This window comes from Perca fluviatilis, chromosome 19 (genome assembly GCF_010015445.1).
Source record: "Perca fluviatilis chromosome 19, GENO_Pfluv_1.0, whole genome shotgun sequence".
Classification (NCBI taxonomy): Eukaryota; Metazoa; Chordata; class Actinopteri; order Perciformes; family Percidae; genus Perca; species Perca fluviatilis.
In genome coordinates this window covers 14,073,269-14,089,705 of record NC_053130.1, presented here as the reverse complement: position 1 = coordinate 14,089,705, position 16,437 = coordinate 14,073,269, and the positions used below count along the sequence as shown (strand labels likewise).

The 16,437-nt window shown below is 39.3% G+C and overlaps 1 protein-coding gene across 3 annotated transcripts; it reads left to right on the top strand.

Moving 5' to 3' along the window:
- The first annotated feature begins 236 nt into the window (after positions 1-236).
- Positions 237-15,097, top strand: eef1akmt2 (EEF1A lysine methyltransferase 2). Of its 3 annotated transcripts, XM_039784625.1 has the most exons (6): positions 237-435; positions 655-717; positions 914-1,028; positions 1,828-1,935; positions 13,247-13,463; positions 14,457-15,097. In XM_039784625.1, the coding sequence occupies exons 1-6, from the start codon at positions 323-325 to the stop codon at positions 14,552-14,554; spliced, it is 714 nt and encodes a 237-aa protein (XP_039640559.1). In that variant the 5' UTR covers positions 237-322; the 3' UTR covers positions 14,555-15,097. The 3 variants fall into 3 exon arrangements, with proteins under 3 accessions (XP_039640559.1, XP_039640561.1, XP_039640560.1); XM_039784627.1 differs by lacking the exon at positions 655-717 and having other exon boundaries at positions 311-435; XM_039784626.1 differs by lacking the exon at positions 237-435 and having other exon boundaries at positions 655-707.
- Positions 15,098-16,437: the final 1,340 nt, after the last annotated feature.

The window sequence follows — 16,437 nt, the reverse complement described above, 5'->3', positions numbered from 1 at the left end:
TGAGAAGGAAAGAAGGCTGATTCAAAATCTCACGAAGATAAAAATGTACAGCGTGATCTAATATATATTCTACAAAAGAACTCAAGAAATTAGTGTTATCGAGTACTATTTCATAATTTTAAAGAAATGTATATGTATGAGACAATATGAGTTAAGTTATTTATTTTGTATATATTGTATATATTCTGATCTGCACTCTGATCCGCATTCCATACCGATAGATGGCGATAATGCACCAAACCGTTGTTTGCCAAACGCCAATAAACCTCAAGGAAGAAGAAGAATTGTAGGCGAAGAGAGCATCCAGCCTCCTCTCTCCAGCATGGAAGTCATCACAGAAAACGTGGACGTAGAAAGTGGAAATACCTCAGACCCGGAGGAAGGCAGTTGTTCAGATAACGACTTTGAACCTTCAAAACTCGGAACGAAAGAATAGTATGTGTTGTGATTCGTTAGAACTTACGTTGGTTATTCTTGTCAGGCTCCGCAACTAGCTAGCTAGCTTTTCAACTAACGCTACAAGATATATCCGGAGCTTGCAAGAAAAACATGGGATAGTAGCAATTTATATAAACTTTAAGTCAGGCTACTGATGTTTATATTTTGCAATGACTAACTAGCTAGCTAATTGTCAGTGACTGTCTTTTTCTGCAGTTGGGAAGATGCGTACCAAAAAGAACTTGAGATCACAGACATTGGGGATGTTGGTGAGATATGGTAATCATATAAAGAGTATTGACATGTTGGCATGGTCACTGCCAGAATTTTCCAATATTTCCACGTGTTATTACAGTATATGAGTATTTGTCATGCCAACATATTGCTTCCTAGTAAAAGATTTGTTTAATGCAGTGTTATTGGTTTCTGACAGTAGTCTGTGTCATTACTAAAGTTTGTGTTTTTGTCTTGTAAGGTTTGGTGAAGAAAGCATGAGCCGTGTGCTGCGATGGATGGACAAAGCTAATATCCCAGAAAATGCTGCCATTCTTGACATTGGCACTGGAAATGGAGCCTTTTTAGTTGAACTGGTGTGAACAGAGTAAAAATATATATTTTTCGACACCATCTTGATTTTTATTTCACGGCCACTTCATTTAAAGGTGCAATATATAATACTGACAGCCAGTGTTTAAAATAGTTACTGCAGTACAAATTCAAAATACTGGAGAGAGTCGTCTCCTCCGCCCCCTCCTCCCCAGACTCGAAGTTCACAGAGATTGCCAGGCTGAGACTGCAGCATCCATAGTCTTGCTTTTCCAGACCGTCCTCCAAAGCGTGCTGAAGGAGCATCCACAACAATGTTGCTAGATGCTTGTCTCACATAGCCAGACATTACTTCACAGCACAGCGGAGTAGCTAACGTTAGATGCTGGCTATATTAACTGTCCTAAAAGCCCGTGCAATTGGCGCATTGGGGTCATTTTGGGATTTATTACAGTAAATATATTACATATTGGACATTTAAGAGTGCATAAAGGGTTAGTTCACCAAAATCAAAACAAATCACATCTGTGGATTATACACGGTAACAAGGATATTGTTAATGAAAACACTACATTTACATTTCAAAGCTATTTTATTTGGATGATGGCAGAAGTATCAGCAATCTCAAAACATTGCCAAATACTATCTGCACTAAATACCACTAGGGGTTGAGTGGAAATATATTCGATTTAGGTGATCTAAGCCTTAAATGGATATTTTGTAAATGACAGCTAGGTTTACAGTGATGACCTTGTTAACCACCTACTTTAACATTTCTCAGACATTTCTATCACATTTGATAAGATTTGCTTTTCATTTGCTGTGTTTTTCTTTTGTGTCAAGGCTAAACACGGATACAGGAATCTGACTGGTATAGATTATTCGTCAGCGTCTGTAGAATTGGCCAGAACTATTCTGCAGACGGAGGGCTTGACAGATGTCTCTGTGAAGGTGGGTTCAGTTATGTTTGTCATTAAAACTATAGCATTATTGTACAGTTAACTTAAACAAATATCACAACACATTTAGTGGTCACAGGGACCACAGTCTGTTCAAGTTCACATGATTATTGTGATAAAAAGTGAGCAACAGTTGGGAAATGTTAATTTGTACCAGACATTTTCTAATTGGAATTTGAAAGCTTTGTGGGGTTTACTGTGGCGGTACCATTTAGGGCTGGGCAATATATCAATATTATATCGATATCGTGATATACTAGATATCGTCTTAGATTTTGGATATCGTGATATGACATAAGTGGTGTCTTTTACTGGTTTTAAAGGCTGCATTACAGTAAAATGATGTACGTTTCTGAACTTACCAGACTGTTCTAGCTGTTCTATTATTTGCTTTTCCCCCACTTAGACATTATGTCCACATTACTGATGATTATCTAAAATCTAAGTGTGAAGATATTTTGTTAAAGCACCAATTGTCAACCCTAGAACATCGCCTCGATATCGAGGTATTTAGTTAAGAATATCGGGATATCTGATTTTCTCCATATCGCCCAGCCCTAGTACCACTGGAGCGTTTACATTATGCCAGACTGAGATGTAGATCTTTGAACTTGTATTAATGTACACAGTTGTTAAAGTGCCTTACAGCAAACTGATTATGACATTTACACCATTAATGATTGGTATACTGAGTATTTATAGTGCTAGGGGAACAGCGTGAATCAGCATTTTCTGCAAAAAATGAATTTACTCCACTTAAGTGCTGCAACATAATGTTTTAGTGTATCTGGTGGATCGTATGCCATGCACAAATGATCCATTGATACGAAATGAATCTGAATCTCTGTTCCTGAATGCCAATGATACAATATAGCTTTAAGCATACTGTGAGCCGGCCGGGGAAGGTTAGAGGAAACTCTCCTGTGTTTACCATGTGGGAGAGTTGGATAGGAAGAAGGCCCTGAAAGTGATGGAAGCTTGCCCACCATTTAGATTAAACCACCTCAAACACCCAAATAAATTGGCAGGTTTTAACACATCTAACAAAAAAACGTATAAATGCTGGCAGGGCTATACGGAATGTGATGAGTAAGTCTTCCTCTCCTGTGTGTATTATACAGTTTCATATGTTATATGCATCACACACGTTTGATGGTGTGTGCTTTGCTTGGACAGAAAGCCTTACAGCCTACAGAAGTCAATATTGACCCCAGCTGGACCGGGGTAGCTACAGTGGTTCTATGAGTGTGTGAGAGAGAGAAATAGTATGTTGATATTTTTATAGTACTGCAGAAGACCAAAATAATATGTGTGAATGTGCTCGTTTGTGTGAAGCCTTGAATGGAGTCTGAGGGACTGTGAGGAGTTTCACCTACATGATAAAAAAGCTTCTTCGACAGGTCTTACCTCAAAGGTCATTAGTCTCAAATCCTTCTCAAGGCCTGTCTCCATTTACATTAGTCACAGCCTACTGCTGCTTTGACATGTCTTCATTAGGGGTGGGCGATATGGACAAAAAATAATATCTCTATTTTTGGCTATTTTGACGATAACGATAATTAGACGATATCCTTTAAAAATGTGTTTTTAAAAGTCTGAGTTACTTAATCACTGATGATAATAATGAGCACAATGTTGAATGAAAACATTTCTTATTTATTTTCTTTAAAATGTAAGTATTCAAGTAAAAACAATTCAAAGACATAAAATACTAATTGAACTAGTTTAGGAACATTGAACTCTGAGTCAACATTCAGTTGTACACCTCTGCTGTAATGTAAATTGTGCAGCATACAAGCAAGATGAAATCATAATAATAAACAAAGGGCTCTGTTCTGTAACCTATTGCACACAACCATGTCTTTATTGGAAGCAGTCCTGGAGCTGGGATAGGGCCAGGTTTTGATAGTCCTTCTACTTGGCTGTATAGTCCTTCTGACCGGGATTTATTTTCTATTTTGTGTTGACCGAGAGGTGCAGTTCTTGATGTTAGAATATACATGGTCTAGTGTGTTCTTCCCTCTAGTAACACAATCTACATGCTGGAAAAAGCTGGGGAGTACAGACTTTAAGGACGCCTTGTAAAAGTCCCCTGCTACAATATGTATCCCCTCTGGGTGAATGCGCTGCAGTTTGTTCCCTATGGTTAGCAGTGAGCCAAACTTGTGCTAACGTTAGCGTCGGGGGGCTATGTGGACAGCAGTGTGCTGTTTTCGTGGTAAATAAAATGGCCTGTATTTTACCGACAGGGCTTCCAGGTCAGGTGAGCAGTGCTGGGCAACGATCCTGCAGCTGGTACACCATTATGCACAAAAATGCAGTCCTCCGCCTCTGGTCTTGCCGGAGTTCTTGTCTTGATCCTGCCGGTAGCTAGCTAGCTCGGCCTGCTAGATGCCGACAACAATAATATCTCTATTTTTGGCTATTTTGACGATAACGATAATTAGACGATATCCTTTAAAAATGTGTTTTTAAAAGTCTGAGTTACTTAATCACTGATGATAATAATGGGCACAATGTTGAATGAAAACAGTTCTTATTTATTTTCTTTAAAATGTAAGTATTCAAGTAAAAACAATTCAAAGACATAAAATACTAATTGAACTAGTTTAGGAACATTGAACTCTGAGTCAACATTCAGTTGTACACCTCTGCTGTAATGTAAATTGTGCAGCATACAAGCAAGATGAAATCATAATAATAAACAAAGGGCTCTGTTCTGTAACCTATTGCACACAACCATGTCTTTATTGGAAGCAGTCCTGGAGCTGGGATAGGGCCAGGTTTTGATAGTCCTTCTACTTGGCTGTATAGTCCTTCTGACCGGGATTTATTTTCTATTTTGTGTTGACCGAGAGGTGCAGTTCTTGATGTTAGAATATACATGGTCTAGTGTGTTCTTCCCTCTAGTAACACAATCTACATGCTGGAAAAAGCTGGGGAGTACAGACTTTAAGGACGCCTTGTAAAAGTCCCCTGCTACAATATGTATCCCCTCTGGGTGAATGCGCTGCAGTTTGTTCCCTATGGTTAGCAGTGAGCCAAACTTGTGCTAACGTGACGGCGGGGGCTATGTGGACAGCAGTTGTCTTGTTTCGTGGTAAATAAAATGGCCTGTATATTACCGACAGGGCTTCCAGGTCAGGTGAGCAGTGCTGGGCAACGATCCTGCAGCTGGTACACCATTATGCACAAAAATGCAGTCCTCCGCCTCTGGTCTTGCCGGAGTTCTTGTCTTGATCCTGCCGGTAGCTAGCTAGCTCGGCCTGCTAGATGCCGACAACAATCCCCGGAGCGCCCGGTCTGGCTGTGTCCTCCGGGATGTTATGAGCCGCCTGGAAGGCCAACTCTCACGCATTGGCCGTGAGACACACGCATTTGATTGGTTTCACACGCCACAACCCCGATTTCTCACGCTGAAGTCTCAACCATTGACATATATCAATATCATATATCATATGTCAACCCGGTCAAAAAAAAAAAAAAGTGTCAACCCGGTCGCAAAATTACGAATCCCACTATGGCCACGCCAAGACCCGCCCTACGAAGCAGCTTGATTGGTTGGGGTTAGGCATTTCACCTCGATTGGTTAGGGTTATGGGATTGGTCAGGGGCTAAGACCTGTACATGGACGCCTGGCCAATAGTAGTGTGTAAATGCTACTGAAGGGCGGGTCTTGGCGTGGCCATAGTGGGAAGAAAATATCGCAACACGGTCAGTCAAATGCCTGAAAGATGAGTTTATGTTTATCTATAGATCTACCTGCATGGGGCATTTGGTTGACTGGGGCAACCAAATGCTCCTTGGGAATCTGCAGCATGCCCTGAAAATACAGACTCATGATTGACTGTCGACATTTGAGGAGGATGTGCACATGCACACTCCCACACACCACCTCTTTCCACAAACTAGCTCCATCATTCCAGTCAGAATCAGTAACAGACCAAACAAATTGACAGTGAATTTAGTACCCATCCCTTGTCAGCCGCAGTCTATCACAGAAAAGGAGACTGCTAATACATTTAACAAACTGACACTTGCCCTACTAAACATTAGATCTTTTGCAGGAAAATCCTATTTAATCAATGATTTTATTAGTAAGCACAACCTTGATTTTTTGTTCCTAACTGAAACTTGGTTGGACAATAATAACAGTGATACAGTACTCATTGAGTCAGCTCCTCCGAATTTTCACTTCATGACTGAGAATAGACTTAATAAGAAAGGTGGTGGAGTTGCTATTTTGTTTAATGATTCATTTAAATGTACGAAATTATCTTACGGAAATGTTGCTAGTTTGCTTCAGCTGAGGTCTTCTCCTCAAGCTATATTTCTTAATATTTATAGGCCACCAAAATACTGTGCAGCCTTTTTTGAAGATTTTGCTGAACTGCTGTCTGCGATCTGTATTGATTTTGATTGTGTGATTATTGCTGGCGATATTAACATTCATGTTGATAATCCCCAGGACAGAGGAACTAAAGAATTATGTTGTATTTTTCAGAACTATGGACTAACTCAGCATGTGACACAGGTCACACACAATAAGGGACACACTTTAGACTTGATTATCTCCAAGGGTCTGAACATTTCCAATGTTGAGGTGACTGATGTTGCTTTATCTGACCATTCATGTCTTTTCTTTAATGGCATTTTCTCTGTATATAAAAAAAAAAAAAAAGGATTCAAACTAAGGTAATCAAAAAACGGTATATCACTGAGAACACCAGTGAGTCATTTGTTCAGATTTTCTCTTCCACACCTGCTCTTTCAGGGGTCTCAGTGACCGAGCTTGTAGATAATTTTAATTGTAAAATTACAAACATTATTGATGCCATTGCCCCCATTAAGGATAAAACTGCCACAGAAATGCCACATTGGTAAGAGCAGAAAAAAGGGAGTGTCGAAAAGCCGAACGTAGATGGCGAAAAAGTAATCTCCAAGTCCATTATGAGTCCTATAAAGAGAGACTTCAAACTTATAACTTTGAACTAAGGAATGCAAGGGAGTCCTTCTTCACTGACTTTATTACAAGAAACAATAATAACTCACGTACTTTATTTGCTACAGTCAATAGACTAACAAACCCTCCAGTACCAGTAAAATCTGAATTTTTATCCGTTAAAGCCTGTAATTATTTTGCCTCCTTCTTCACAGATAAAATTGAGAAAATTAGACAGACAGTTAATGCGTCTGTATCAAGCACAGGTCCGGTGTTGTCACAGAGACCAAGCAATATAAATTCCATTATGACACAATTTCATATGATCAACCACAATAACCTGGAGGACATCATACAACAATTAAAAACCTCCTCCTGTTGCCTCAATATTTTACCAAAAAAAAAATTTTTTTTAAAATTTTTTAAAAATGTTTTAAACTGTTTGGCTTCAGATCTCCTACATATTATAAACACATCTCTTTTTACAGGTACTTTCCCAGAGGCCCTAAAAACTGCAGTCATCAAGCCTCTTTTAAAAAAGAACTATCTAGATACATCACTACTGAGCAATTATAGGCCAATATCAAACCTACCATTTTTAAGTAAAATCATTGAAAAAGTGTTTTTTCGACAACTTACCCTATTTTTATTTGTAAACAACAGTTTTGATGCTTTCCAATCAGGTTTCCGACCACACCATAGCACTGAGACGGCTCTTGTAAAAGTGTTTAGTGACACTCTAACACAGATAGTGGCCTCAGTCTTGGTGTTACTTGATCTTAGTGCGGCATTTGACACGGTCGACCATGACATACTACTAGATCGACTGAAAAACTGTGTTGGCCTTTCAGGATCAGTTCTTAACTGGTTTGAATCATATCTAAAGAACAGAGACTACTTTGTGTCTATAGGCGATTATGTATCTGAGCGTAAAATTATGACGTGGAGTTCCCCAAGGTTCAATTCTGGGACCTCTCTTGTTCAACATCTACATGCTTCCACTGGCTCAGATTATGGAAAACAACAAGATAAATCACCATAGCTATGCTGACGACACACAACTTTATATAACTTTAACGCCAGGGGACTATAGTCCAATAAGAAAACTGACTAATTGCATTGAACAAATCAATAACTGGATGTGCCAGAATTTTCTTAAATTAAATGAAGAAAAAACTGAGGTGGTTGTTTTTGGAGCAAAAGAAGAGAAACTGAAAGTCAATGCACATCTTCAAATGGCCCTGTTAAAAACAACAGACAAAGCAAAAAATCTTGGTGTTGTCATGGACTCGGACTTGAATTTTAACAGTCATATTAAGACAATAATAAAATCAGCCTATTACCATCTTAAGAATATATCAAGAATAAGAGGACTTATTTCTCAGCAGAATTTGGAAAAACTGGTCCGTGCTTTTATTTTTAGTAGACTTGACTACTGTAACGGCGTCCTTACAGGACTGCCTAAAAAACTAATTAGACAGTTGCAGCTGATTCAGAATTCTGCAGCAAGAGTTCTCACTAGGACAAAAAAAGTGGATCATATCACTCCAGTTCTAAAGACTTTACATTGGCTTCCTGTGCCTCAAAGAATTGATTTCAAAATACTTATGCTGGTTTATAAATCCCTAAATGGCTTAGGACCAAAATATATCTCAGATCTGTTAGTGCTTTATGAACCACCCAGACTTCTCAGGTCGTCTGGAACAGGTTTGCTCGTGGTCCCCAGAGTCAGAACTAAACAGGGAGAAGCAGCGTTTAGTATTTATGCTCTGCATATCTGGAACAAAATACCAGAAAACTGCAGGTCTGCCCCAACTCTCAGCTCTTTTAAATCAAGGCTGAAGACCTTACTTTTTGATAATGCTTTTCGTTAATTCTTTTATCGAACAGTGAATTTTATTCTTGTATTTTATTTCGTATACAATTTTTAATACGGAATTGTACATTTTATTTTTGGATTTTTTTATACTGAACTATATTTTTATTTATGTATCTTAAATGGTTTTAAATTTGCATTGCTGAAATGTGCTATATAAATAAAATTGCCTTGCCTTACCTGTCAAGCCGCTCGTGATCGACTAGTTATGCTTTCAGAGATGGTGAGGGGGTTCAGGAGCGCTGCCTGTCTGTGGAATTTTTGAAATGTCGCAAATGTGAGAACATTTCTTCACGAGCCATCCCAGGCGCAGCCCGGCTTCAGGTATTTGAGTACCGTATTACAGACCCGTCCGTCGCTTTGTGTCCACTCGCTGAGCAGTGCGGCTGGTAAGTGCAGCACCTTCAGTTAATTTTAGTGGACTCGCTCTGCTGTGGGCAGTGACGCGTTGCATCCGTGCTCTAGGCTACCTCCGATAAAGAGTAGCGTACAGCCACCTCTAAACTTTGTCAGAGACCAGAGACCCAAATGGGCCTCTGTGTCTGTCAGACGGTCTGAATGAGATACTACCATATCAGCAGAGCAATAACTTGCACAGCAGACTATATTACAACTCTCCAAATTTCGGAGAACACAGATGGGAGGAGGTTTATTTTGAATTTGCACAAAGTTGTAAAAAAATCTGATGTAACACATCTGAGCTATTGAAGTCCAGGGGTTTATAAATTAATTAAAATTACTTAATGTATGATTCACATGAATAAGTGCCACATGCACATTTAAAGAGATTTACTTCCCCAGAAAAAGACGCAAAAGAGGAGGGAAGAGTAAATTGTTGACTCAGCAGACATGACGTTAAATTAGAAAAAGTTGATCTACTAGACTAGAGAATAGTTGAAAGTAATACAGAATGCCTGAGGGCCTTATTTTTCTATATTTTCAATTCTTTCCAGCATTAATTGATGTAGAAAAGGGTAGAAATAGGTACATAAAAAGCCAGTGTTTAATGCTCAAAATGATGTCTCCTCACAAAATCTGGAAACAAAACCAATGCCATTTGGTTGCCAGGCCATGCAGCTCTGACTGGTCCATATGTTTGTGCCAGTTCACCTCTGTGCATCTCTAAATGTAACTGTAAATAATACATTAAATGTTTCATAAAATGAAAAAATTGTCTCTTTTTCCAAAAGAATTACATTAAGTGGGGCACAGAGGACAAGGGCCAAACATTACTGGGCCTTGGCACAAAAAAAGTTTGAGAAAGGCTGTGATATAACACATGCACAAAATGAGCCATGCTGTGTCTTTTGTCTTGCTGTTGGTATTTTTCAGTCTAGTTTCTGCTGGACCTTTTGGTGGGGAGAGGCCTTGTTTGAAGAATGATTTTCCCTCACTGCCTAGTCTAATGAGATTTGGTCTTTGGCCACCAGTCCCCCTGGTACCCAAAAAATGGTTATTTCTATTTATTTAGTTTTAAAGGATTAGAATGTATGTAAATCAGTGGTTCTCATTCTTTAGAATTTCAGTGGTCCTAGTAGATCCCTTTGGTAGACCAATGTTAATTTAACTTTGGGTCCCTGGTCCCTACACTGAGAAAATGGGAGAAGGAAGTTTGTGTGAGGTGGACCTGGTCACCACAGACCCAAATCTTCTCAGCTGTTGCTACTGTCATATGCTGCACTGTCTCTTCATGTAGCACATTACAGTGCCTTGCGAAAGTATTCGGCCCCCTTGAACGTTTCGACCTTTTGCCACATTTCAGGCCTCAAACATAAAGATATAAAACTGTAATTTTTTGTGAAGAATCAACAACAAGTGGGTCCCAATTATGAAGTGGAACGAAATTCATTGGCTATTTCAAACTTTTTTAACAAATAAAAAACTGAAAAAGTGGGCGGTCAAAATTATTCAGCCCCTTTACTTTCAGTGCAGCAAACTCTCTCCAGAAGTTCAGTGAGGATCTCTGAATGATCCAATGTTGACCTAAATGACTAATGATGATAAATAGAATCCAGCTGTGTGTAATCAAGTCTCCGTATAAATGCACCTGCTCTGTGATAGTGTCAGAGGTCCGTGTAAAGCGCAGAGAGCATCATGAAGAACAAGGAACACACCAGGCAGGTCCGAGATACTGTTGTGGAGAAGTTTAAAGCCGGATTTGGATACAAAAAGATTTCCCAAGCTTTAAACATCCCAAGGAGCACTGTGCAAGCGATAATATTGAAATGGAAGGAGTATCAGACCACTACAAATGTATCGAAGACCCGGCCGCGCCCTCTAAACTTTCAGCTCATACAATGAGAAGACTGATCAGAGATGCAGCCAAGAGGCCCATGATCACTCTGGATGAACTGCAGAGATCTACAGCTGAGGTGGGAGACTCTGTCCATAGGACAACAATCAGTCGTATACTGCACAAATCTGGCCTTTATGGAAGAGTGGCAAGAAGAAAGCCATTTCTTAAAGATATCCATAAAAAGTGTCGTTTAAGGTTTGCCAAAAGCCACCTGGGAGACACACCAAACATGTGGAAGAAGGTGCTCTGGTCAGATGAAACCAAAATCGAACTTTTGGCAACAATGCAAAACGTTATGTTTGGCGTAAAAGCAACACAGCTCATCACCCTGAACACACCATCCCCACTGTCAAACATGGTGGTGGCAGCATCATGGTTTGGGCCTGCTTTTCTTCAGCAGGGACAGGGAAGATGGTTAAAATTGATGGGAAGATGGATGGAGCCAAATACAGGACCATTCTGGAAGAAAACCTGATGGAGTCTGCAAAAGACCTGAGACTGGGACGGAGATTTGTCTTCCAACAAGACAATGATCCAAAACATAAAGCAAAATCTACAATGGAATGGTTCACAAATAAACATATCCAGGTGTTAGAATGGCCAAGTCAAAGTCCAGACCTGAATCCAATCGAGAATCTGTGGAAAGAACTGAAAACTGCTGTTCACAAACGCTCTCCATCCAACCTCACTGAGCTCGAGCTGTTTTGCAAGGAGGAATGGGCAAAAATGTCAGTCTCCGATGTGCAAAACTGATAGAGACATACCCCAAAGCGACTTACCGCAGTACGCGCAAAAGGTGGCGCTACAAAGTATTAACTTAAGGGGGCTGAATAATTTTGCACGCCAATATTTCAGTTTTTTATTTGTTTAAAAGGTTTGAAATATCCAATAAATTTCGTTCCACTTCATGATTGTGTCCCACTTGTTGTTGATTCTTCACAAACAATTACAGTTTTATATCTTTATGTTTGAGGCCTGAAATGTGGCAAAAGGTCGAAAAGTTCAAGGGGGCCGAATACTTTCGCAAGGCACTGTATGTTTGGCACATTGTATGGGTCACTTCTTATATCATAACAAGGTAATACAATGTGTATCATCAAGTGATGACTGATTAACAGTAATGTAAATGTTAAATGCCGTAATACCTGTTGAGACTACAACAATGCAAATTTTGCAGTTTTGCACATATCATGTAAGACTCGATTTTTCCATTTCTTTGCACAAAACTCTCCAGAAAGAGCCATTTAATGGTTTATTTTCAAAAAAAAACATTAGGACCCCCCTAGGGAGAACCCCACCACGTAACAAATCGCAATTTAAACCCTGAAAGTAATGATGCTGAATGAGCCAAAGACATTTGCTTTGTACGTAGAAAAAATTTGGGTTCGCCACACCAAATCTCACTCCAAGGTTTGGGGAAAAGTTGGCAGCTCTGCTCTCGTAACGGCTGTGTTGTATCGTAGTCCTATATTGATTAGTTCAGTGTGGCTGTACTTGTATAAATATACACCAACAGGAGAGCTAGTAGACGCTGCACAATTGCGCGCCGCCATCTTTGTTGACATTAGTGAATGTGTAGCGTTCCAATGTGTGTTTTGAGGTGTTTTTTTTCTAAGTAATTTAAATACTCGATAATGCAAATTTGCACATCGTTAACACAACAATGATGATATTATCGTAGACGATCTATATCGCCCACTCCTAGTCTACATACATTCCAACAACATCTTCCCACTTTTTTCATATTACAGGCTCACACTCAAATTGAACTCGGATCAGTTGCGACAATATCTAGCATATATAGCATTTCTGTCTATAGTGAATCACTGTTGATCATCCGTTATAAATCACACATTTTGTCCACGATGGTTTGTGAGTATGTGGCAATTGAGCTCTCTCCAGAGATCTGATGCTCTCCAGATAAAGGGCTCCTTTCACTGGTCGTATGGTAGGTCAGCAACCTCCGCAGAATTAACCGCTGTCATGTTGGCAGTTGGAATTTAGTTTGAAAGTTAACCAGTGAGGTATAACACTTTACATCTTGGTTGATGCTGAAAGATATCTTCTGCAGGTAACTATATACTTCACTCTACATCTAAAGAGCTGGACTAAACCTGTTTTTATATTCGCTGTTGGGATGATAAACAGACAAACTTTTCCTTAACTTCTCACTTTTTCTGTTTTTTTAGGAGATGGATTTCCTTAACTGCCATGGGGAGCTAAAGGGTTTTGATGTCTGCATCGACAAAGGAACATTCGATGCAATAAGCTTAAACCCAGACAACTCCAAGGAGGGCAAAAAACTGTATCTCCAAGTTTTAAAAGATGCTCTAAAGGACAAAGGATTCTTCGCTGTCACCTCCTGTAACTGGACAAAAGAGCAGCTGCTAGACAGATTCAGTGAAGGTGAGGAGATGCACAGAAGTTAATTATTTTATGTCTGATCATTTATTTTGTTAGATTCTGGTGAATCTTGTTAATTGAGTAACACTGAATGTAAACATAACTTGAGTTTATCTAAAAGAAAATTCCACATGGCACCTTTAGTCTATTTGTTGTTGTTGTTGTTGTTGTTGTTAATGGGATAAAACAATTGGAAAACATGTTGAGTTTTGTTGTCTGACCCTCAGTCAAAACACAGACAGTTCTACAACTGCGACAGTTACCTGGCAGGTTGTTAAGCTGCAGGCAACAACAGCATTGTAAAGTCAGAATTATAGCAAGCTTCCAACAGCGGTCACTCCTCTCAGTGTAGTCACTCTGGAGAGCCTGCAGGGGGCCAAAGGGCCTTGAGAGCTCATATATCACACTGAGAGGTTGTCATTAAAAGGCCGTAGGAAGCAACACAGATGGTGTATGAAAAGTTCTTGACCCTCTGTAGCCATATTCAACAAGAAAAGATCTGTGTTTAAAGGAACACGCCCGACTTATTGCATTGCTACTCTCTGCTCGGGGCTTCTCATGTGCTGCAAGCATATCACTCCGCCCAAGTAACAGAAGTAGCAGTACTTCGCCTTTCTGAGAATAATAGTTGCCAGTTTATGTACAGTTAGAAGATGGCTGTGTCTCATGTGACATTGTTATTTATACACGCTGTGACTATAGAAATCACAACATGTAAATAGGAACATGTTGGCATTATTTTGTCACTTATTGGGAGCAGTAGGCTAGTTGGAACCTGTTACCTCCAGGATTGTGTTAGGCTAAGCTACCGGTGGTGCCGTCAGACAGAGTTACAACACGCACGGAGATGAGAAGGGTATGTATGGACTTATCTAACTCTGGGGATTACGGTGAATAAGCTAAAGTCCCTATAAGTTGGCGTGTTCCTTTAAGACAACATGTTGATGTTCTGGTAGTATTTCTTAACCTGCACATTTTCTCTGTGTTGCCTCACAGGATTTGATTTTGTACAGGAGTTGCCTACACCAAGTTTCCAATTCGGAGGCAAGACTGGCAACAGTGTGACAGCACTCATCTTCAAGCGAGTACATTGATTCACATGTCCCCAGAGGAAATTTTTGTTTTTTTGTCATCAATTCTGCAGTTTTTTTTTCTGTTTTATAACAGGAAATCATACTTCCTGTGCAGACATTTTCTACCAGACCTGATTGTATAGTATTCGTTTTTTAAAGATTTGTGTAATGAAGCAGACATACAGTGTAACTGATTGGAACAATACTCTTGAAATAAATAAATATGTTTTGTTTTGTTGCTGACATATTAACTTTGCATTGATCCACACAGTGCTATATGCACCTGATACATATATTTGTATGAAATTGTTCTGTAATATTTGTTATACAGTTACGTAGGCAATTAAGATTGTTTAATTCAATTTCAGTTTCAAAGACGTTCACATACATTTAAGATGGTGCTTCACATTGGAATGTACTTAGCAGTATCTTGCATAGAATCACAAAAATACTACTGAAGTCATTTTCTGTCACACGTTTGCTTTTGAAACTGTTTCAATGCTACAAAGGAGTATCGGTTAACTCCTGTGTTTTCTGTGGATTAAACAAAGCCATAATCTGTCACTGAAGACTGTTGATCTCACATTGGATGTGGTAATGTAAACTAGCTGAATGAAGCTGAATAACAAAACTCCTCGCACACAGGTAATGTACAATTAGATTAAGGGTCATATGAAATATTTTCACATGAAACCTTTTAAACTCTGAATAACATGGGTTCTCTCTGGCTCTTTGTGTAATTTAGGTTTCCATATCTTGTGGGATCTAGAGCCTTTCACATGTGAAATCATTTGAGTTCACTTGCACTTGTTTGACTGTAGTTACTTTCCTGAGGCTACCTATAGTAAGAGTTCAGCCAGACAGTTATTCAGTATTTGTTTGATTTGATGAGTTACCACAGGCCTAGAGGCTAAGTTGTATTCTGTATCTGTTTTATATAAGGGCTAGAAGAGAAAGAAGATATACATGATAATATGTACCGAACATTTTTACCCTATTCCATAAATCCTCTTATAGCCCCTCAAATTACTTTGCAATGACCCTGTTGAGATTCCTGACCCACAGTTTGAGAACCATTGCTCTGTCTTAGGAAGTTGTAGTTAATTTCATCCATCTTTCATGACATCTGGAAAAATAGCCCAAACCTAATTGTCTATACTGGAAACCAGCAGAGCTTGGGATCCCGAGGACCATGATTAAGAACTTCTGACATAATGAATAAACAAGAGGACATGCCTTCTGTGGAAGAGAGGACTATCTGTAATTTCTTTTCTCAGTGACATTAATGACATGTCAAACTCAGGATCCTAACTGAGAGCATGGTCAGTAGTCCAATGGGAGCTGTAGATGTTGAGGCACGCTGTTGAGTAAACACATGGAAGCTTTACAACTACTGCCTGGAATTTTACAAGGCTCTGGATATCCTGCCTGGATGTGCATTGTATGCCCCCTTTTACAAGGATTCCCTTGAAGACAAACTTCCATTATACAGTATATCCTCTACCCTTTTCGACATTCACTCTCACCAAAACAAAACTTGTTAGGCAGATCTTTGCGTGTTTTTCATTGTGTCAGATTTTAACATGCACCAAAGTTACCTCCTTGAATATACTGCAGCCTACTCATGTCCCTTGCACAGGTACTGTTGCTAAGAAACACCACAATCCTGTTTGACTATGTCAAGTCATGAGATTGTTGGTCAGTTTTTCCATGATACATCATTCCTAACAGTGGATTGCACTTGAATCAGGTTTATTGCCAAGTAGGTTTTCACGTACAAGGGTATTTTAGTGCATAACAGTGGCAAAAAAACAATAAGAGAAAAGAAATATAAACAAATACTGCAAGTAAATAGTCTTAAATATAAAACAGAAATAATAAAATATGTTAGTGATTCAATTATC